Source organism: Ursus arctos, chromosome X (assembly GCF_023065955.2).
Source record: "Ursus arctos isolate Adak ecotype North America chromosome X, UrsArc2.0, whole genome shotgun sequence".
NCBI classification, from domain to species: Eukaryota; Metazoa; Chordata; class Mammalia; order Carnivora; family Ursidae; genus Ursus; species Ursus arctos.
In genome coordinates this window covers 32,266,938-32,291,096 of record NC_079873.1, presented here as the reverse complement: position 1 = coordinate 32,291,096, position 24,159 = coordinate 32,266,938, and the positions used below count along the sequence as shown (strand labels likewise).

The 24,159-nt window shown below is 39.7% G+C and overlaps 1 protein-coding gene across 1 annotated transcript in view; it reads right to left on the bottom strand.

Moving 5' to 3' along the window:
* The window catches only part of OTC (ornithine transcarbamylase), a 60,478-nt gene extending 38,061 nt beyond the window's left edge, over positions 1 to 22,417 (bottom strand). The window contains exons 1-3 of the mRNA XM_026513297.4: positions 22,100 to 22,417; positions 9,976 to 10,114; positions 8,438 to 8,519 (exon numbers count right to left, since the gene is read on the bottom strand). Coding sequence (XP_026369082.1) covers positions 8,438 to 8,519; positions 9,976 to 10,114; positions 22,100 to 22,176 — 298 coding nt within the window. The 5' untranslated portion in view covers positions 22,177 to 22,417. The remainder of the gene's footprint in view (positions 1 to 8,437; positions 8,520 to 9,975; positions 10,115 to 22,099) is intronic.
* Between the last annotated feature and the right edge of the window lie 1,742 nt (positions 22,418 to 24,159).

Below are 24,159 nucleotides of genomic sequence, written 5' to 3'. Positions count from 1 at the left end.
GGAGACGGTGAGTAGCTGGGAAAGAGCATTGGCAAACATTCTAGGGTAATGGGAATGTTTTATACCTTGATACAGTTTGCAGGTAAAAAAAAAAAAAAGGAAAATAAAGTAAGTAGTTCCTTCTGAAATGGAATGAAATAATTATATTCTACCTATCTTAGACTGTTTCAGAGTGTTCTCTTAAACATGCCCAGACCAAATGGTTTTTAGCTAGAGGGTACTAATTTCTGACTCTAGCAATGACTATTCACAGAGCACTACCATGTGCTGGCACTTTATAAGCACTCTTCCATTGAAACCTTCACTCTAACAAAAGCACAGTAGATATTACTATAAGAATTTTATAGACAAGGGTTCTGAGAGTCAAGAGTTTAAAACCTTGTTCGAGATTGTTTTTAAGAACTTATAGCCCTAGGGCTTGCCATAGGGGAGCCAGCCCCTGAGGCAATTTACATTGGAATTTGCAAAGACAAGACAATATAGTGGAACAGGACTCAGTCTTCTTCATCTGGAAAATCAGGCAATTTGCCTAGAGCCCTGAGATCCCTTGGAGATGTGATGTGCTACGTCCCAGGTAGAATCAGAGAACATGAAACACACTAACGATCCTACTTGCAATGGGTCCTGTAATAAAGAGTCTGACTCCGTTTATTTTGTTTAACTGCTACCAGTTTTCAAGCCAACCATCACACTCCCTTCTCCTTCTGCCCTATATCTGGGCAAGCTGGTAAGAAAGTGCACATGCTCTTTCCTTTGGCACAAGCAGGAGGTTCAAACTAAACAAGGCCTGCCCTGTGCATGGGAATCTTCACCCCAGCCTCACCTCCTACCCACAATAAAAGCCCAGGCCAGTATCATTTCTCTGCTCTCTAATGCCACTTTGAGACCAGTGTGGGAGACAGTCCTACCCTACCCAGGAAGCCATATTATGTGAGTAACAAACCTTTTCATACCCTCCTGGTGCACATGTGGCATCCTCATCGTCAACAGTCAAACAAAACTTTGGTTAAAGGCGCATTTTGTCTCTGCGGAGTGATCACAGTAGACCCTAGCATCGCAGCATAGTTCTGAAATTTATTTGTTCATTCTAAAAGTATGCGCCTGGTGGTATTCTAGGCACTGGGGAAAGCATTAGAAACAACAGGGTACAACTCCCTCCTTACACAGAACTTACATTCCAATAGGAATAATAAACTAAATATGTTGTATGTTAGATGTTGATAAGTGCCATAAGGAAAATAGGGCAGGGAGGGCAGATAGGGAATGTAAGGAATATGAGTTGTAATTTGAATGTGGTCGAGGAAGCCACACTGAAACATACTAGAAAATGGAAAGAGCATGTCCTGAGGTTCTTAGAAAGGAGCATGACTGGTGGTTTTAAGGCACAGCAAGAAGATTGGTAGAAAGGTACACAGTGTGTGAGAAGGAGAGTAGTAAGAGGTGAGGTTGCAGAAGGAAGGTAGGGAGGAAGCAACAACTTTGACTTTTGTCTGAGTAAGATAGAAAGCCTTTGGAGGATTAGAGCAGAAGAGTCACATGATGCACTTATGTTTCAATATAACATCTGTAGTGGGGGAAGGGTGGAAGCAGGGAGACTAGTCCCTAGACCCATTTGCAAAACTCTGGGTGAGCATTGATAGCTTGGACCGAGATGGTAGCAGCTGAAATGATGAGAAAGTGATTGGATTCTTGATGTATTTTGAAAGTAGAGCCAGCACTCAGCAGATGGCCCTGCTCCATGCATCACTAAAAAAATGGTAGCAACCAGAGAACTTCCAGATTTCACCACCCATTTCCCCACCTGCCAGCATCTGTACCCATATATTCTGCTTTCCTTCCTATTAAGCATAGATGATCTCTTTATGCCCTATGGGTGTACTAGAAACCATGCCTCCTTGCATACTCAAGAACATTGCTCTAGAAATTCTTTCCTTTCTCTCTTACATTACCTTCATCATGAATATGCTATTCTCATTTTTTCACTCATTAATAAAAAAACAAATGCAAATTTTCTCTTGTCCCTATTTCCCCTGCTAAGTATCCCTTTAACTCCTTGCTCCCTTTGCACTAAAACTGTTTTTTCTTTCTCTCTTCAGTTCCTCTTTTCTCATTTCCCTCAAACCTATCCCCATAAGGCTTTGCATGACACCCCCCCCCCCCGCCTTGCAACACTGCACCAAAACTACTCCTCTCACTGAAGTTACCAATGATACATCTAATGGCCATTTCAGTTCTCAGTTTTCTTGAATTAGCAGCATTTAACAAAGTTGTTTACCACCTTCTCCTTGATAAACTTTCTTCATACACTGCCCAGGACACCACACCTTCTTGCTATTACATCTACCTTAGTAGTTGTTCCTTCTCAATCCCCATTGCTGGTTTCTTCTCTTTTCCTTGACCTCTTAATGTTGATGTCCCCCAGGGCCAGTCCTTGGTCTTCTTCTCTCCATCTATACTCATTCCCTCTCTAATCATACCCAGTCTCGTGGCCTGAAATACCATCTATATGCTGATGACTCCCAAATATCTCTAGGGTAAATTTCACTCCCATATTCCAAACTAATAGCCAACTGCCTTCTCAACATCTTTGCTTGTGTATCTAACAGACATCTTAAACTCAGTACCTTCCAAACTGAACTCTTGATCTTCCCCTTTATCCTGCTCTACCTGGCCCATCCTGCTCACAGTTGCTCAGGCAGAAACCTTGAAGTCATCCTTAACGTCTCTTCTCTTACCCAATACATCGGAAATCTTGTTGGCTTTTCCTTCAAAACATATTCAGAATCTGTCCCTCTTACCCCTTCCACTGCTACCACTCTGGGCCTTGCCTCCATGTACTATAGCTACCTACGGATGGATTTCATTGCTTCTATCTTGTCTCCACCCCCAACCCCTGCAGTTTATTTTCAACAGAGCTGTCCAAGAGAGTCTTTTAAAATGCAAGTTAGGGATGCCTGGGTGGCTCAGTCGGTTAAGCATCTGCCTTCGGCTCAAGTCATGATCCCAGGGTTCTAGGATATAGCCCTGCGTTGGGCTCCCTGCTCAGTGGAGACCCTGCATCTCCCTCTCCCTCTGTGCCCCCCCACTTGTGGTCTCTCTATCTCTCTCTCTCACTTGCTCTCACTCTCTATCTCAAATAAATAAATAAAAATCTTTAAAAAAATAAAAAAATAAAATGCAAGTTAGATCATGTCCCTCTGTTCAAAACCCTCCAAAGATTCTTCATTTCACTCAAAGTAAAAGCCAAGTCCAAATAATGGAGTACATGTTTTGCCCTCAGTTCCAGGAACATTCTTCTCCTTGTTTCCAGCATACTATATCATCCACTTATTTATTATGTCTATTGTTTATTGTTTGTGTACCCATCAGAACATAAGCTCAACAAAGGCAGGAATTTTCCTCTGTTTTGTTCACTGATTTATCACTCTCAAGAACCTAGAATAAATACCGCTACATAGTAAGGACTCAACAAATACTTACTGAATGGATGTAGAAAGGATTTTGACTCTGGGGAGGGGACCTATTCCTTTCACTTGCAATCATCACCTAATATTGTTAACAGAAAGAACAGAATTTTCTATTATGTGTGAAGTGAGCTGATGGACTTTAGTGATGATTATAATCACAAATCACTGTTGAGTATTTAATCTGTTTCTAAACAGGGAACATCACCTAAACAAATGTGAATACTGCACATTCACCAAGAAAGTATTTATTGTACACCTACTGTGTGCCTAGCACAGAAATGAATGTCACTGAGGGTTGGAAACTACAGAGGAAGGTTTCATTCAGACAGTTTAAGACCTCCTGGCAGGTCTGCTCCAAGTCATACTCTTACTTTGACTAGAAGTCATTTTGCTGTAATGATGCAGGATTAGGTTGCTGCCTTTTCATTTTCCTCTTTGTGCTATAAAGAAGATTCACATCAAGCCTGGACTTACGAGGCAGGAGTAGGGAGAGGGGTTATAGAAAATGTTAAGAAGTAGGAGTCCACCAGGAAACAAACTGAGCGTTTTAGAGGGGAGGGGGGCGGGGGGTGGGCTAGCCTGGTGAAGGGTATTAAGGAGGGCATGTATTGCATGGAGCACTGGGTGTTATACGCAAACAATGAATCGTGGAACACTACATCAAAAACTAATGATGTACTGTATGGTCACTAACATATCATAATAAAAAAAAAAAAAAGAAAAGAAATTGGAGTCCAAGCCTTTAGCAGTTCTAGAAGGAGATAAGATGGGGAGACATTACCTCTGAGAAAGAATTTTCTCTGCAGTTGTGGTCACTGGTCAGAAAGGAGCCTCAGACCCCAGTTTAAAAGCACAGATCAAGCATTTGCCAGCTTATCAGACCTGGCTGGTGATAAGTACTGCAGGCGAGTGTCAGGGGTCCGGAGCAGCTTCCAGGAGCCACTCTTGCTGAGAAGAGGAGGGCGGAGGGACAGGGCTCGCCTCTCTCTTCTCCCTTCAGCCAGAGCAGCCTGCTTTTATCTGTCATTTGTTTATGCATTCATGTTGGATATTTTTGAACAAAGGGCTTCTTCTGTTAATACCTTAGTTTCTGCCTGGGAAAATAAGCGTCCATCTGATTTTGCTCTTTTCCTCACAGATCCGTGCAAGCTTTGGAAGGAGGGGTATAAATAGAATTCAGGCACTGGAAATGTGAGGGCTCTGAGGACTCTTGCTGGTAGAACTAAGACAGTCATGAGCCTCTCTGTGCTTCACTTTCATACCTGGAGAATAGCATCACAATTTTTTATATTGTCACCTTTGTAAAGATGTACATTTGAAATAGCTTGGAAAGCACCAGCTTCTCTGTCACCTTGAAAGTGAAATACAAAGTTCAATAATGAAAAGAACCATCTCTTAGGATGCCTTGTGCATCTTTTCTATCAGCTACTGCACTTACCAAGATTAATAAATGTATCTGTCTATCTGCTCAATTAATTTGCGATAAAAGAATATAATCATCGGTAGACACACAGGAGATGCACAGTTTGCCTGGCAAGCATACACACAGAGCAGGGGAGGAGTAACTCATCTACAACTACACACAGCGACGTCAGTACATCTCACAAACATAAAGCTGAGCAAAAGAAACCGTACACAAAAGACCATATGCTGAATGATTCCATCCCAGGCAAAACTAATCTGTGATGCTAGAAACCAGGATCACGGTTACCCTTGGGTAGAGGGAGTCGCAACTAGAAGAGATACAAGGGAGAGCTTCTGGGCGCTCTTAATGTCCTGTTTCTCTATCTGGGTATTAATTACTAGGATGTGTTTACTCTAAGAATTCGTTGAGCTATATATGCTTCAGGATTTGAGCCCTTTTCTGTAGGCATGTTACACTTTAATAAAAATATTACATGAGCAATTCATATGGCTTAAGTTGAGTGGCGAATTTTACTCTGACCTCTGAGATAAGTAGAAATACGGTTGTAACTCTGCAACTCAGGCTGGGGGTGGAATCCTCAAGGACTTTCCTATGAGGAGGCTGGCACAAATCTGAGGCAATGATAGACAGCTTTAATTACATCCTATTTTCATTCTAAATACCAGAGTAACAGGTTTTGATGGAAAATTGTGCCAAAGGATGATGAATAAGATGCACACGAACATTATAGAAATGCTCTACTATGGGTTTGGTTGAGGTTCAGTGTTTCCGTAAGCATTTAAAGCAACTACTTACTCTGACAGAGTCTCCTCCTGTTGAGTTTGGCACAATGCCATGTGCAATTAGACTCATGGATATTTATTGAAGATAATGGTGAATATTCTGTGAACCATAACTTTTTACGGTCAGATGTTGCTTTTCTCATGTATTTGTTGTTATATTGTGCCGGTTTCAGAGCACTTCTATATAGAAAACCATTGCATGGTGCACTGGGTGTTATATGCAAATAATAAATCATGGAACATTGCATCAAAAACTAAGGCTATACTGTATGGTGACTAACATAACATAATAAAAAATTATTATAAAAAAAGAAAACCATCATATAACAAAATGCTTAATGCCATTTGTAGAAACAATTTTACTAGAATAAAACATGACTATTACCTGTTCAAATTAAATTAGATACTTAAAAAACACATGTGATCATAGCTTCCAATCCTAGGTCTGCCATTTTTTCGCTATGCGTCTGTGAGCCATTTGCTGAACCCGTTTCAGCCTGTTTTCCTCAATGGTCTTGTCCTTATGGAATTATCATAAGGATTAAGTGAGATAATCCCTGTAATTAATGTGGAGCACTTGGTATGGGGTCTGCACCCGAAGGCTTATTAAGTCTTCACTCTTGGTTTTATTAATAGCTTAACTACCACATTTTATGTGAATGGTAAAACTGATCACTTATTCAGGGATATTTGACATAAAAAATAGCATAACATCTGAACAGAAAAAAGTTGTAGAAAACCCCAACAACTTCAAAAAATTAATTTAAAAAACCTTAAAGTTGAGAAATGTCTATGTACTAATCCATTTTTTTGATGACTTCAAAACAGAACACCTCTCTTAAGTACTAATGATAAAATAAAATTCTGCCCAACTCATAGAAGGTCAGTGCTGAAAAGGAGCAGAATTTGAGAATTACTGACCGGTTTATGCAATATTCATTTTTCTTCAAATGTCAACATGATTTCTTAAAGGAGCCATCTTTAAAGAGAAAAATGTTCTCATCTGTTTTCTTCCTGGGACTTAACAACTAGGTGACACCTTATATGGTTCCCCTCACCCTCCTTTCTTCTCTCCAGGGGCAAGGGGTGTGCCTTAGTAAGAACAGTGAACTTGAGATCTGAATCCTCGTGCTATTTGTATTACCAAGTCACTTAATCCCTCTGAACTTTATTTTGTTATATATTTGATAAGCCTCATTACTGATTATTACAAGGCAAGAACTACATGAAGTAGTTGTTTGCTTCTAAATCCTAGAAAGCTCTTAAGGGGCGCCTGGGTGGCTCAGTCAGTTAAGCATCTGACTCTTGATCTCCGCTCAGGTCATGATCTCAGGGTTGTGAGATCCAGCCCCACATTGGGTTCTGCCCTGGATGTGGAGCCTGCTTAAGATTCTCTCTCTGCCCCTCCTCTCTCTCTCTCTCCCTCTCTAAAATTAATTAATTAATTAATTAACCCTAGAAAGCTCTGATGCTTGTAGACAGGATGAAATATTTGGAGAATCAACCAATGTGTTTTTGTTTATGGTACCTCCACCTTGATCCTATCCATTTGTCCATTTGGGCAGTCATGTTATTGATTCAAGGGAGATCTGACAGAGCAGAAATGCAGAGAGAAAGGAAAGAGGTGGTATGTGGCTTCTGAGTTTCAAAATGGACTTTTTAAAACATAACAGAGATAATAGTTGAGAAAAAAGAAATTCTGAGTCTCAATAGCTTACAATTACAGGCACAAACTGTAGATTTGAAAGAAATCTTGGATAGTCAGAGCCAGTTTTTTCTTCCTGCTTTATCACCTAGCCTCCAATACTGGGAACTGAGGGTGGAAAAAGAGGAGCAAGAGAGAAGCAGCAACAGAAATAGAAATGGATGGACCTTTGACACCATACCCTGCTGTCTGTCCCCTAGGCCAAGTCCTGAAACATGATGGAAATTTCAGGTAAGTTTGGGGAACCCCAGAGCTGATAACACCTCTGTCTTGCTTTTAAGACAGAGCAACACATGTTATAGAACTCCCTGGCACCCAGCCTGAAGAAGGAAGGAGAGAGAAAGCCTTGCAGTATCTCTGTACCCAGTATGACATGGAGAGCTGCCAAGGGGTTGAGAGAGTCAAACCAAGAAATATTTCAGGTCTTGTAATCCGAGGGAAGCAAACTCCAGTGAATGGGAGACAGCCAAGGTCCAATGGGGATGTAGAAGTCCCGGTGGACTCCAGTGTAGATATCTGATGATGTCCTGATTACCAATGCCCAGATCCCCATAGCCCTAGACGTCTTCTTCACATACTCTCCAGGGCTTAACCGTGGCTATGGGGAAAGGGAGAGGAGAGCTTACATTGACAAAATAAACCCCGAAATGACTGAGGATTGCCTAACATTGTGGAGATTTGGTTTCCTCCATCCTGCAAAACTGGAACAAGCAAGAAAAAATTCTTTACCTGTTAGGAAAATACATTTTTTTGCCCACATGAATTTGAGAGCTGAGAATTTGTGTCCACTCACATTTTGTACTGAACGTGAAAAGCTCTTTGGAACTTGTAATCAATTCTTCATGGAATTCCTACAGATGACGCTAATCTTTCTGCTTACAGCTTCTTTGAGAATTGGAAAGAATGCTCAGAGGCTTGCACTGCTACTCCCAGTGACAGTGTTTTCCCTTTGTGCTTGCTAACAAGACAGACAAATTCCCCTACTGGGCGACTCCTCCCAGATCCTAACCCTCTGGCCCCCTCTTCAGCACAAGTGGGAGTTTGTCTGCGGACTCACCTGTTTCTGTGGACAGTCTTGTTCGAGTACTTCTTTTTTCAAAAATCATGCCTAAGGACTTCCCTTGTAATAAGGGCAAATACTGAAAATTAAGGACAAGAATACAATTAAAGTGAAACATATTTTATATCCAATATCAGAGATTATGTTTCAAAAGTTATTCTTTACATTATCGTAAAATGTGGAATAATTAATCACTGCTTCCAAATAAGCATTCAAAATATTACCTAAAAAGTGAATTTAAAGTGGGTTTTTTTTTTCATGTTCTATACAAAGGGAGGAAGGGAACAGGAACTCCTACAGCTTATTGACATGTAATTAGAAAATATTAGTTGCTCTGGGTTCAACCTGAACACTTGTTCCAAAGTATGTTAATATTCCCGACTGGAACCATCTTTTTACCTAAATCCATGGAAATTCGCATCAATGTTCAATGACCTAGAAGATGCTTGGTTCAGAGGTGTTTTCTCAGCTAGAAGCAATGCTACTCTGTCACAACATGGGGCATTAAGACTCCTAAAGAAGCCCCAGCGACACTTTCATCATGCATCCCTGTGGGAGTGCAAAGGCTTTGTTTCTGGAAGTCATTTGGAAACAATCTGGAGAGTTTGGGTGTGGGGTGGGGCTTTTCCTCCTTCCTCTTCTCTTTGATAGACTTCCTGATAGGATGAGTTCTGGAACAAATAGATTCCTGCCAGCTAACTTTCCTTACACACAAAGTATGAAGACTAGGCCTGGGGTCTTGGGGGACCTTTTCTCCTTATTTCAGAAGTCTTATATGGGAATGTCAACTCATAGCATTTGGAGACACTCCTGTTTTCTGACGTTGGAGAGCTAGTGAACTAGATAAGAAAACCAACGTTGTGTAACCAACTTCCTCAACCTGAAACCAGCTCTTTAAAGTGCTTTTGAACCAGCTTGGAACATGAAAATGCTTTCACAATTAAGCAGCCTAAATGAAGCTGCTGCATTAATTAAGTGTTTCAAACATAAATTGCTCAAAATGCAGAATAATGCTCACAGCTAAGCACCATATCCCATCTCTTCTCCTACTTGGTTACCACTTAATTGTTTCTTTGCTAATCTAAATTATTTTTAATACTGTCACATGGTTGTGAATTTCTGGACATTATCCTAATGATCATATAGCTGATAGTCATCCACAACTGAAATTTGTTGCCAGAAAAAAAAAGTATTGTCCTTATTTTTAACTTGATAGAAAACACACAGAGAAAAGAATGAAAGTATAAAAATAAAATCTTTCCAGAGAAATGATTCCTTAGGTTCTGATCCAATTAATAATGAATTTCAACATTCCACATGAAAGAGGTGCAATGACTTGTCATTGAATAACTGATTTTTATGCTTTTTATATGTCTGTACACTCAGTGATAATCAATTACCTTGACTGTGTGGTTTCATTACTTACCTACTGTTTAGGAATTTTAATATATTTTCTTTCCCCTCTTTCTTTGGAAAAGCTGTCTTTAAAAAGGCTGGCTGGTAGTATCAGAAAATAAGATGAAAATGCTACATACCTCTCCTTTCTGTTTTATCCTAAATTTTAGATCTGCTGATAGCCATAACATATACTTAATATCTTCTCCTGTGAAGTCCTTTAGGGTGAGGAGGTCACGACCCTTCAGCTGTACTTTATTTTGTAGTGGTTGTCCACATCTACAAAAAAGAAAAAAGAAAAATAAGGAGAAATATATATGTAAGAAGAAAAAAAAAAAACTCCATGACCTATGGTGGTTCGTTGTTTTATTCTTGAAACAAAACATAGCAAATCACATGGAGTCTCATGTGTCTCTGCAAAGTGCTAATGCATTAAAATTGATATGGCTTTGGTTTACATTTTAGATGTCCAGTATTTTGGATGTTGAGAGAAAAGAAACATTTGAGTTGAACTCTTATTTGCTGGGAATAGCCATTATCAGTGGTTTTGCCACTTACTAACTGTGCAACTTCAGGCAAGTTACCTAATCTCTCTCTGCACCTAAATTTATCTCTGACCTAGAAAATGAGTATAATAATCTTATAAGTGAGGATGAAATTATCTAATACCTGGAAATCAGACAGTGTCTGGCATATACTAAGCATTTGATAAATTTTAGCTATTATTATTGATTGATTATATGATTGATTATACAAACAGAATTTACAGTGTCCATACAATAGAAAACATTTTCATTCTTTTTCCCCTACCGCCCTTCAAATCTATTCTTGGAAATTTGTTCTTTACTTGTCCCTGGTCAAATACAATGGGCCTTGTGGCTTTTCTAGTAACTTTCAGAAAATAAAATTTAAACAATCCTCTGTGCTTACTTTCTTCCCCCCTGAGTCTCAGTAAAACAATGTGTAATAATAATAATGATTTTTTTAACTTTAAAAAATGTACTGCAAGTTAACACCTTTTTTTTTTCTTCCAGCTCATGCCTAATTCAAGCTGGCCCCCTCTAGAGGGAAGAGGGACCATGAGCTGCTTCCTCTATTTCCCTGCCTTTAGTCCCTCCAAGTAAAGCCTAGGGAAGGTGAGGAGTTAAGGGTCAGGCAAAGTCTGTTTCTGTTCAAGCAATCTAGCCTTGGTATAGGTGCTTGAGGCTGTGTCTTTCTCTTCTGGGGTGCTTTTGCGGGTCCTTCAGAGAACTCTTGATCGTTGTGAATTTCTCACAGTAGTCCTTGGTGGTGGACAATTACATTTCTCGTGCCATCCAGGGGAATGCATCCAGACTCCTTTTGCAGAGATCTCCCCATCCTACAGGAGGTCTCTTGGCCATCATGTGAAACAATACCGTGCTAGGTCCCTTTCTCCGTCTGTGTTGGCTCATGGGAAGCTCTTCATGTTCTTTGCTCTGACAAGAGTCAGTTTCATTCCAGTATAGACTTCCCTCTTGTTCTGCCATCAAAACAGCTAGGCGGCCTCTCCCCCTTACTCTAGATGTCCCAGGTATAGGCCTGGATTTGGTGTATGGTGTCCTCAAGCTCTCCTATTAAAGATATCGATGCCCTGGGAGCCTAGGCTCCCTAGGCTTGAGGTGAGGGGAGAGTACCTCTCCCTGTTATACACAGTGGCAACACTTTAAAGATCCTCTTCTAGGGACGCCTGGGTGGCTCAGTCGTTAAGCGTCTGCCTTCAGCTCAGGGTGTGATCCTGGCCTTATGGGATCGAGCCCCACATCAGGCTTCTCTGCTGGGAGCCTGCTTCTCCCTCTCCCACTCCTCCTGCTTGTGTTCCCTCTCTCGCTGGCTGTCTCTCTCTCTGTCAAATAAATAAATAAAATATTTTTAAAAAATAAAGATCCTCTTCTAATCTACAACCTATCTCTTGGTTTCTGCAGTCCATTTTAGAAGCTGGCAGGGGTCACCAGTGGGTTGCAAGACTAATTCTTGTATATCTCCTTAGTTCCAGTTTTAGTGGCACAGCATCTCACTTTGGAATGAGGGAAGAGTAACACCTATTGGGCCCGAGCAGAAACTGAAATAGAAAGAGTCCCATTTTAACATTTGGTTACATTGTGATGACAATAATTATTATTTGGGGTAATCAGTATCCAAAAGTGAAAACGTTTATTCTTTCACTTTCCCAGTGTTATCTCTATTTAACAATAATTCTATTGTATACAATTAGAAATTATGAATAACAAAGGGCAAATTGTGGTTCACCACAGGTACTAAACATTAATCTTACTAGAAGTAAAATTGTCACAAAATGATCATGCTTCAGTTTCAGCCTAACGAAAGAGCTTGGACTACTTGAGATGAAGAGTAAATTCTTTGGTGGGATTTATGTATGTCTTGCAATGATGACAGGAGGATAGATAGGAAAATCACCAATTCACTCAATTTGTTGTTTCCACTGCATGATGTCAAATAACTTAGACAAAGGAATATTTCACTAAACATCCAACTTTCTGGCGAAGTTGAGTGGTTCACTTAGTCTTTGATAGATGAGTAGATTTTTTTCAGTTAACTTTTTGTGATGTTAAGCCCTTCAGAGATTCTAGGTAGTAAGGAAAGGAACTTGCATGAAGACCAAGGGTTTATGAGTTAGTTGGCTAATGGTTGATTGATTGATTGATTGAATATAAGATACTAATGACAGGGGTGCCTGGGTGGCTCGGTCGATGAAGCGTCTGCCTTCGGCTCAGGTCATGATCTTGGGGTCCTGGGATCAAGCCCTGTGTCAGGCACCCTGCTCAGTGGGGAGTCTGCTTCTCCCTCTCCCTTTGCCCCTCCCCCCTGCTTGCACTCTTGCCTCCTCTCTCCCTCCCAAATGAATAAATTAAAAATCTTTTAAAAAAAAGATACTAATGACATTCAATTCCAATAGAAATTAGTGTTTTCAGCTTATACATGGATCAAAGTTTTGGTCAACATACTTGTTTCAAAGATGTACCATAGTCTTCAACTTTTATTTTATTTTTTAATTATTTTTTAAATTTTTATTTAAATTTTAGTTGGCAAACAGGGCAATATTGGTTTTAGAAATAGATTTCAGTGATTCGTCACTTACAACTTTTAAAAATATGTCACTCATCTACTCTCTAAATGGAAATTTCTTTAAAGCAGTGGCCCACAACTTATTTTTATTACAGACCCCTAACATTAATAAATTTTGGACATGGATCTACAATGTATGTTTACTTATTTATATAATGTATGTGTTACTACCCTAATAGACTATGTACAGAGCAAGACATTTAAAAAATGTAAAAGTTTAGACTGAGAAGAACCAAATATTTTAAAAATAAATTTGTAAATATACAAAAATATTTTGCTGGCTAAACAAGTTTCTAGAATAGGCCTTCATTTTCTTCCTTCCACTGGAACCCTAGTAAAAATCTTACAGAACTGTGCCCAAGACTTGGATAATACCAGTCAGAAATTTGATAATTTAAAGACATGGATTTTAGGCAGAAAATGTATTTTTACATATGTATTTTGGTTATGTGTTTGGTTCTGATAATGTTAATTAGTGATAATATTAAGCAACACTTGGAATATACAAGTACTGATATTGTTGAGAGGTAAACCCTTAGACTGATATTCTTGCATTTTTTAGAGTCAGCTGGATCTGGGGATCTGTAAACAGGTTTAATATGTCTGACCTGAAGTGGAGGCATAAAGCTTAAACTTTCCCAATTCATATTTAGGGCATCTTTGCAAATAATTCTTTTTCTGGAATGAGGTCCAAGTAAGATAAAATCACAGGGGATAAACTCTCTTGACCCTGTGTCTCAAATAAGACATTAATATTCCATGGCTTAAGACTTCCTCCAATATTATTTTTAAAAGGGAAAAAACCATTGCTGGAAAACCCTGCTTCCCAGGATTTAAGAATTTTTTAAAATTATGTTCAATTAACCAACATATAATATTTGTGAAACATCACTATGGTTGTTGAACTCCCATCAACAATTGGAGAAACCACTCATATGCCAATTTTGAGGACTTATTTTTTGCTGAGAGCTCAAGCTCATTCTCCTGGCAATTTTGGAGCCCACAAAAGCTTAGTCATCAGAGCAACACTTAAGGGATTCAATACCCTCCCACACTCTCAGCCCTTGCAGGGTTGTGTTCTATCTACTTCCTTCTAAACACTCACAGGACTACAAGTTTCACTGAAGAGAATAGCATGGATCTTGGCATTGTGGTGGTAGTGGTGATGGTGTTGAATCTCAGAGAAAAAGAATTGAAAAAGAAAGGAAAGGATGCATGGAACTTAATTTTTCTCCCCCCTTCCCATGAAAGAAATAATGGTGAAAGAGACCCAACACCACCTTCAGCTACTTCAAAAAAGCTCCAATTTCCAGCTCTTATAAGCAGGAGACAGATTAGAAGTAAAAGGTCTCCGGATCTTTCTCGGGTTTCTCCTTATACTCCAAGAAGTTGGGATTAGGGTTGGGTTTAGGGTTGGGTTAATGTGCTGTTGGGATTGCATTGTGAGATGCTGCTCTTGTTATTTCTCCATTGACAGATTCAAGTTTAAAGATAAAAAGAAGATACAAACATCCTGCTTGTATCTTCCCATTTTGTCCAGACCTTTCATTTTAAAATTTATATAGCAACAGAAACCTTATTTCAAATTATTTCTTTTAGACAACAAGTAATCAGAAGAATACCTCTTTGTGACTCCAATCTCCATAGAGCAGTTACTGATAATATAGCCTTCACTCTTGCCCTGGGATTGTGCCTCCAGTAAGTATTAGCAGATAAGCTTTTTTTTTTTTTTTTGAATACAGGTCGTTCTGGCTTTGTATGGTAGTGTGGGACTGTAAATGACCGTTAAATCTGCAACCATGCAGAGCAACCTTAATAAGTTGGAAAAAAATCACAATTGTTCTGTGACTTAATTTTTTGTCAAAACATTAAACATTCTCATATTATCAGTTATAAATGTGTAGGGAAATGAAAAAAATAGTGAAACAAATACACTTATTACACTACAATTTAAAACATTAGAAATATTGAGAATTACAGTGTTTTATTTTTTGTGAAAACTGTCAAGAGTAGTTTGAGCTATCATGCTGTCTTCTTATTATATAGCGTACGTTACAGAGCAAGCATCTTGTCTGTGCTTTGGTGAATTGCCATACATTCTAAGTTTGGGTCAACTTCCAAAATTTTATCCTTTGCACTTTCAATATGTAAAATATCTCTAATAATTCCTTGAATGTATGTTTTGCTGGTGTCACTTCCTCTGGAACACATCCTTATACTTTGTGTCACAACCACTTTGCTCATTTAAGTCGGTAAGTTTGTCTTCACTGAATTCCTCTGACTACATAGCTAGAGCCTCTCTAACGGTAGCAGGGTCAACAGTCCCACCATCAGCTATTTCTTCTATAAATGCATTCCCATTTGATTCAAATGTAGCTGGCAGTGTTATTTTTTATTTCTCTGCTGCACTTTGGTCTCTGTCAGACAATTCCTCCTTTCCGTTATTCATTTTTATAAAATGGCACATCAGTTTGTCATTGGGAAAAAAGCAGTGCAACTATAGTCTTTGCTGTTTGTATGTAAACTGAATAACAGATGCACAGTGAGCAATCACCAAAACTTGATGCGATTGGTCACTGATCATGATGTGCAGCTGTTATTTACATAGTGATTTGTGTACAAAAGCGCCAGCAATGAGGTTTTTACTTTATGCAACTACTCACAATTAATATACTATGGCAGCTGAAACTTGAACTGTATACTTGAAAGACGGTTGTTATTTGACTCAACTGCACTAATTGAAATTCCTGCATATTGGGACCTTGCAAAGGAAGGACTGCCTGTGCTCCAAATGCTTTCTCATCATAGGACTCTTCCACATACCATTCTTTCTGTCCAGAACACTATTCCCTCAGCTCTCAATGCTGGCTCCTTCTCATCCTTAGGCTTAAATACCACCTCCTGGGAGATTCCTTCCCTGACTGTACTAAGTAGTTTCTATTTTTTTTTAAAGATTTTATTTTTATTTGACAGACAGAGAGACAGCCAGTGAGAGAGGGAACACAGGCAGGGGGAGTGTGAGAGGAAGAAGCAGGCTCCCAGCAGAGGAGCCTAATGTGGGGCTCAATCCCAGGACTCCAGGATCACGCCCTGAGCCGAAGGCAGACGCTTAATGACTGAGCCACCCAGGCGCCCCAAGTCGTTTCTGTTTTGCCTTCATTTGTTCATGATACTTACCACAGTTTTTAAATATTTATTTACATGCCCGTTTATATTACTTACTTTTTACCTTCCCGTTGAACTATATGATCCATGATGGCAGGGATCCTGCCTATTTTATTTATTAATATGTACCCAGTACTTATTGCAATGTCTGGGATATAGTAGGTATTCAATAAATACTTCTTAGGTAAAAGGATGAATGAATGATATTATGTCTCTGGGCAGAAGTAGAACAATTTGTATAAGAATGAATTCAGCAGATTTCTGAGAATGAATTTAAAGAAAATTGCCATGGTGGATTTTCAATATACTGATCAAACTCTGATTACAAAAGAAAGATACCAAGAGCCCCCATAAGACAATTAATGTTGAGGGAAAAGCAAGTATGGGCTGTGGCCCAGGCTGAACACAAGGTTTGAGTGTCATGGAGGAAAACTGATTGTGGCCTAGCGTGTTGCTAAAGCTGAAATTCCCCAGGGCTCAACTACTCTTGTAGAGTATTTACACTCTTGGGAACAACAGTTGGACATATGCACATGAAACAAGAGCGTTGGGGTGCCTGGGTGGCATAGCGGTTAAAGCGTCTGCCTTCGGCTCAGGGCGTGATCCCGGCGTTATGGGATCGAGCCCCACATCAGGCTCCTCTGCTATGAGCCTGTTTCTTCCTCTCCCACTCCCCCTGCTTGTGTTCCCTCTCTCGCTGGCTGTCTCTATCTCTGTCAAATAAATAAATAAAATCTTAAAAAAAAAAAGAAAGAAACAAGAGCGTTATAACCTGGGATCTCAGGCACAGCAGTCTGAGTCAAGTGCAAAAACCTGAAAAACTGAAGAGAGGACCTGGTGGGACAAACTTTTGCCCATAGCACCATGAGAGCCAAATCCAAAGTACAGTAACAGTAAACTATAGCAATATTTTGGTTCCCTCTGTCCATGAGCCCCTCTTGTACAGAATAAGTTCCCAGTGTTCTTGGGGACAAAATGGGCAGAGAGGTAGATCCTGGAAATTTTTAAAATTGTATCTCAACCAGTGAAAGGGAGTCGTACTGTTCACCATTGGAAAATCATTACAGTAGTCACCACCTTTCTCGATTCTATTTAGGGGGTGGGGCAGGAAATGTTTGCATAGGAAAAATAGCTGTTTTTCATAGATATCGAGAACTAACCAGGAAAATTTATCAGTGGAAGGAAAGCAAACACAATGGTTCAAGTTTAAGTTCCTATCCTGTTTACTGTCTCCTCATAGACCTCCCCTTGGCTCTGAAATTGAGCTGCCACACCTGTTTCCTAAGCTATTTAAAAATTCGAGAAAAGTAGAAAAGTTCCACAATTGTACCATGTTGAAATGCCTCTGCCACAGGCCCCCTTTTTTTCTGGTCTGTATCAAGCATTTCTTGCTTTCTGGTGATAAATCCATACTCAAATTAGCCAGCTCAAAGCACTGGCACAAATGGCTTCTAAGTTCTTATAGAGACCCTATGCCTCAGTTGGAGGCAGCCTACTCTGGTTCTGGAGCACCTGAACCAGGGCCAGAATCACTATTTTAGTGTTTCCATAAAATACGTGGTTTCCTTATACTTCAGTGTGTCTCCTTGGTAAACCAGACCTAAACCACATTATCATTCTTCAGCCAACACACAATAGGGAGGATACAATATTGGAGAAAACAATGGGAACCATGTACAGATTTTCTGTCAAAACTGTCATTGCAGTCTGGTTAAAGCCAGAGCTTTTGAAAAAGACAAGACTAGTTCCTTACATTTATTTTATCCCTTGAAAAAATAATTACAGAGATTTCTCAACCTCAAATCACCAAATGCTAAGAAGTTAAGCCAAGGTAATAGTAGACCTTTGTGTTAGCTTTACCCAAATATCTTTCTACCTAGAGAATGGAAGCATATTCTGTATTGGCAGAATAAAACCTTTCATTGCAAGAGTCTGCGTTTTCCAACTCTGGTAAATTATTTGGAGCACGGGAGGAGATCTGGATGTGTTCCCTTGTATAATTGTATTTTGTTGGAAGAGAAAGTGCTTGATTCGAGTAAAATGTGATCAGTCAGAAACAGACTTTGCCAGAATAGGAAAAAATTCAGTGTTAAATGGTATTTTAATCCCTGTGGAAAATTTGTGATGAAGACTTTATCTTCTGGAGGCATAAGAGGGAGTCAGTGGGCCTTATGGCTGATATTTTTGTGTTTCTTTAACGTTGCAGATTGGGGCAACCTTTAAGGAATATTTTGTTGGTGTTTTTATTTTCTTTACTGAGATATTTTGGCTGTATTTTTAAAAAGGAGATTGTGCAAGGGTAGAATGGCCATCTTGATCAGTTTGAAAGGATCAAAGTAATCAAAGCAGCAGAATAAAAAGGACAGTGGTTTTAATTATTCCAATTCTAGTTCTAGTTCAACTGTAACCTTGGGAAGATCATTTTCCATCACTGGCCTCAATTCTTCATCTGAAAAATTAAGAAAATCAACTCAAAATCAGTGATCCATTTTGTCTTTGTCTTCCACAATACTCGCGAAGTTTATAAACGCAAGATTTCTCATGGGCAATACTGGAGCCATCTGAATTCCCAGTGACCCGCCTTTAATTTCATCCCTTTCTTGCCATCTCAAGAAGTCATACTGCAATGCCCGCAAGGGAGAGTGACTTTATGTTCACAAAACCCTTGAATCTCATCCTACTGATTTGGGGAAAAAAAAGCACTAATTATTCCAAATTTCTTTACTTCATTAACAACAATAATAATAGTCTCTTACTAAAAATTGACCTGCAACCTTTCTCACTGTTGCCACATGCTCATAGGTGGTTTAAGTCACTGTTGTAACTGGGTAACTAGGTGGTTTCTAAGAAATCTGAGATTGTCAAGCTAAAATGGTGTGACTTCCTGTCATCTGAAAATTGAAGAGGGTTAGCTTTGTGCAGATGCTATTAAAGGGCTGGAACCCTGAAACTGTATCTGCCTCTACTTCTTCTCAATTAAATCACTAAATTACTAAAAATAACAAACTAGAAATAGACCCAAATTTTACTGCTGGCCAAGGGACACATGATGACCTGGTTCCGTGCCTGATCTCAGACCTTGTATAGTTTGCTGAAGTTATGAAATATGTTTTTAAAAAGGCCATTTCCAGCTATGACGGAAGATGTGAATAATCAAAGAGGACTGTTTTCTCTCCTCTAGGCAAGATCATGGATGGCCTATAATTGCTTCATCTGTGTGTCCATGCGTGTAGAGATAGTATGTGTGTGGGACGAAGGGAGCATAATGAGTTATGTAAGCCCTTAAGAGAGGTCTGGAATGAAATACCTGAAAACCAGTCACCTCCACCCCAATCCATAACCTCCACAAAATTGGGTGGCTTAGCTCAATATTCTCTGAAGAAATTTCTATTTGTGAGATGAAATTGAACTGCAATTACAAATTGGTCTTCTCTGATAGAAAAAGAGATTTTTTTAGTGGTTTCTTTAAAAGCTATAAGTGGTTTCCCTAATAGGCAACAAATCATGGGACACTGTCTATTATCCAAACACTGCCAGGCTCTAGAGCCTTGTTTGTGAGATGAAAAGCCTATGGATTGGGTGTTTTCGGCAGTCTTGGTGTCTGATCCTATTGATTTTGGAGAAAAAAAGAAATGATAATTGACTAAAAATGATTGATTCGGGAGCCTGCATGAATGGCTTTAGCCTCACTTAAGCTGTTATTTTTATCCTGTCCATGGTGATACGGCTGCTCACTTCAAAACTGTGCAGTCCCTGTTTCGTGGCATTGCCACACCCTAACCACACATTTCTTATTAGGCTCTAGTGTTAAGATCACGCGGTATGTTCTGTAGCGTGGTCTCTCCACCTTTCCCAAGAGAGATGGGGGAAATAAAGAGCTCGAATCTCAGTGGAAGGCTGAAAATCAAAGTAAAAGTACAATACAGGCAGAGTTGACAGGGAGCTTTTCTCTGTTGTTGAGAGGTCATGAAAAGCCAGAGGTCTTAGTGGAGATCAGCAATTCTGAGTTCATCTCACTGGCAGGTAGCATAGCTAACTAAAAGAGTTGGAAAAAAAAAATACCCATGCCACATGAGATAACACCATTTCAACATTATCCCATTTTCACGAGAGGCTTATGCTCTTAAGTTTCTAATGACATGGGTGATTCGAGGCTTTCATATTTTCAAATAGCAGGTATAGATTTGGGCTGATTTAGCCGTGCTTTTGCCTCAGCCCCCATTCACTCTGAGAGATGGCTAACCAAGACTCTGTGAATTACAGTCTGGCTATTGGGTATAGACAATAGAATATTAGTAAATACCAAAGAAGCCCAAATATTTGGAAGGGGCTTTGCTTGCAAAAATTGAACTTGTTATCATTATTTTAAAAATCAGTCATCACTGTAATTTTCAAAGAAGAGTATAAGTTTAAGCTCCAAGCTTTGGTTACTCGTTCAGTTGATTATTTTCAGCTCAGTGATGATTCTTTGTTAAAAACTATGGAATAAAATTTCATCATAGTTTTATCTGATGTAACTCAGTGGGATGGAATAATAAAATAATGAACATTTGTCTGTCACTTTACAGTTTTCACACACATTATCTCACTGATTATCACTAGACTGTGACTTCATGTGTCTGGTATGAAAGACCTTCTTTACCTTCTTTGCCACTGTATCTCCAACACCATGCATAGAGTGTGGCACAAAGTAGGTGCTCAATGAGTATTTATTAAATGAATCGTTGAACCATCTTGTGATGTAAACCCAGCAGATATTACTTTTTTCCCTTTTTATAGGTGAAGCAACATTACAGAGAAGTTTAGTGACTTGCTCAAGGTCAATATAGCCAGCAAGTGGTGGTGCCAGGACTTGAATCTAGTTTAGACTCCAAAACCTGAGCTTTCCTCCACATTCTTGGGTTATGTTGTCTAACTCTAGTACTAATTGGTAAACACCATAATCTGTCTGGGCTTCATTGACTTTATCTGTAAAATAAGAGAAGGCTAGTATTCTGTGGCTCTGTAGTCCCATCTAGGTCTAATACTACAGGCTTAATTTACAGTGTAATTTACAATGTCATCTGGCCTCCAAGAGTCTTCTCTTCACCAAAGAAATGGTGCTCATGGTAGAGTCCAGAGAGTCCAGAGCTGCCAGGCGGCCCCAGAGAAGGGCCACTGTCACAGGTCTGCTTCCTAACTGTGGGATAAAACTTCAGACTAGAAGCTTCTCCCTTTAGGAAGTCAGTGAGGTTGTTTGGAGGTTGGCTGTAAAGAGTCTCTGGGAAAATTCTATGTGATTGTTAACATGCAATTACCAGAAGCCTTCTGGCAACGATGTGCACATTTTACGGCCTTCCTTCCCTGGTTAACTTATTATCTCCATCCCCTTCCCCACAGACACTCCAAGCCACCTTCCACTGCACGTTCACTAGCTGTAAGCAGGGTGTCGCTTTTATAATGAATTCATTGGAAACAGCCTCCTTTCACATGCTACCAATATTTTCGGGATAGATTTCAAATGTGGATTTTACTTTAAAAAAGATCGTTATCCTCATCATACCTATGGCTCCTTTGCAGCAGCTTTGTCAATATTTATCCAGTTGTTATTTGGGGTCTGTTTTTTTTTATAGAGAACTGATTAATCCCCACTCCCTAGAATGATAGATTATTTTCCAGCAAACCAAATACAAGCTGAAGGCCCTGTGTAAATTAGTTCTAATTTTCTTCAGCCAGTAGCCCGTTTAAAATGTACACAAACGGAAGATGTCAAGAATACTTAGTCTGTTTTACTTGCCCAAGTTAGCGCCCCCCCAACCTGCTATGAAATCTGATTACAGATGACTGAGAAATAGAAGCCCAGCTGGAATTAGAGACCGCTGTCTCAAATAAGGGCAGAACCCGGCACTACACCCTGAAGAAAGAGGCCTTTTCAGGCTGCACTCCTCTGCAGAATAGAACTTCAGTCATCACCATGGTTTCCAAGTCAGACTCAAATCTCTGGCCATCACTTACCGAAAATTTCGAACCACGAGACTGTGACCGTTTCTAAGAGCTGCATTGTTCAACAGGATCCTCAAGTTAAACAGCATCTTCTTTTGATAATGAAAAAGATGATTCTAATGCTCTTGAAAACGCCTCACCAACGTAGACAATGAGGTGCACCTAAAAGCTAAGAACGATTTCGGTTGCAGTGAGAGAGCAAAGGTAAGATCACCCTTCAACTACCTTATCAAATTCCCCTGGTGAGAGATACTGCAGGGCAGGGTACAGAACACCTGAACTTTAAGCCAAGCTCCACCACTGTGTGTGTGTGTGTGTGTGTGTGTGTGTGTGTGTGTGTGTGTGTGTATGTTTAGAATGAATCCAGATTCTTTTGGTGCCCAGACTCCTCATTTTTCATAATATATTTACGCTGTCACATACTTGTATGAAATCAATTGACAAGTATTCATTGAGCGTATAATATATGCAAGGCATTGCAGTACCGGCTGCTGTGAAGATACATAGAAATAACCCTTTCAGAAAATGTGAATCATCAGTGCAAAACCCAGAGATAGACATGACATCCCTGAGCATTTCCAGTAATATTACTTTTGTAACTCTAAGTCTCAGCTTTCCCACAAAAACAAATAGAAAGAAGTGCCCTAGAGCTATTTTTTGGTGGCAAGAAGCTGGAGTGGGGATAGTGGTCTAGTAAAAAGGTCTCAGTCCCGTAGCTCCCATTGTGCCTCGCATATAGTAGATCTTCAGTAAACTAGAGGTTGCCTATTCTAGCAGGAACCCACAATCATTAGAAGTGGGGACGGAGTACCATATGCTCCCCCTCCCCGGTAGCCTCTCCAGGTCACTAAGGGGTCATCCAACACTTCACATTCATTCATTCATCCACAGTTATACATCAGATATTTTCAAAATCTGTCCTGTGTCAGATATTGGACTAGGCTGGAATTTCAGTGAAGGAAGCTGATCTTACTCTCACAGAGTTCACACTTCAGTAAGGGTGATAAGGTTTGTAAATAATTATCCATAATACAGACCCATAGGACAGGTCCAGATAAAGCGCTGCCATATCATAATGAAGAGAAAGTATCTAATCTGGGAAGGGTGGGAGGCAGGGAAGGAAGGAAAGGGGTGGGGGGCTGCCTCTTCTGATCAATTTATACAACTTTAGCAAACCCAGGTAAGCACTTGCTAGAAGTTTATGCAATGCAAAAAAAAAAAAAAGGTGTTATTTAAAAATCAATGATGGAGGGCGCGTATTGCATGGAGCACTGGATGTTATACGCAAACAATGAATCATGGAACATTACATCAAAAGCTAATGATGTACTGTACAGTGACTAACATAACATAATAATAAAAAAAGAAAATCTAAAAAAATGAAATTAAAAAAAATCAATGATGGCCACTGCAAGGGCAGGGATGGTTGTGATGTCATAATTAATATCAGCAAGGAAATAAATCTTGATGTTATTCCCTTCTACTTACAAAGAATGATGTGAAACAGAGAGGGAAAGACCAAAATGTCCAAACCTTTACTAAATCTTCTGTTCTGGAAAGAATATTCCAAGTGGGGGCAAGTGTTTGCAAGGGTACAAAGGTAAGAAGGTATAGAGTGAATGTTCTAAGTGGGAGAAGAGATGGCTGCTTTGTGGGAAAAGACTGTAAAGCATTTTTGAAGAGGCAAAAGAAGCCAGTTGTTGGATAGGTTTCAGAGAGTGAAATTGTTGCAGCGAGACTGAGAGAAAAGAGTTCAAACGGCATGCTAATGTAGAGCCTGTATCTTAGTTAAGTGTGCTACCTACACAAACAACTCGTGTTAGCAGTGCTGGGGGAGAAATCAAGTGTCCGCCGTGCTGTGGTTCAGAAAGGGGGCAGCACTTCTGAGATGCCAAAGCAACTGAGAAACCCTTGTAATTCTATGGAGGAAGGAGCTCAGTCCCCCAGAGGGGACTAAGAAAACGAAACTACTCATAACCCTTAGCGAGATTGGAAGAGAGAAGCTGCACCACAAGTGGGAGGAGGTTAGAGGTAACTTCACTGAATCTCACAAGACAAGATATCTGGGTAAC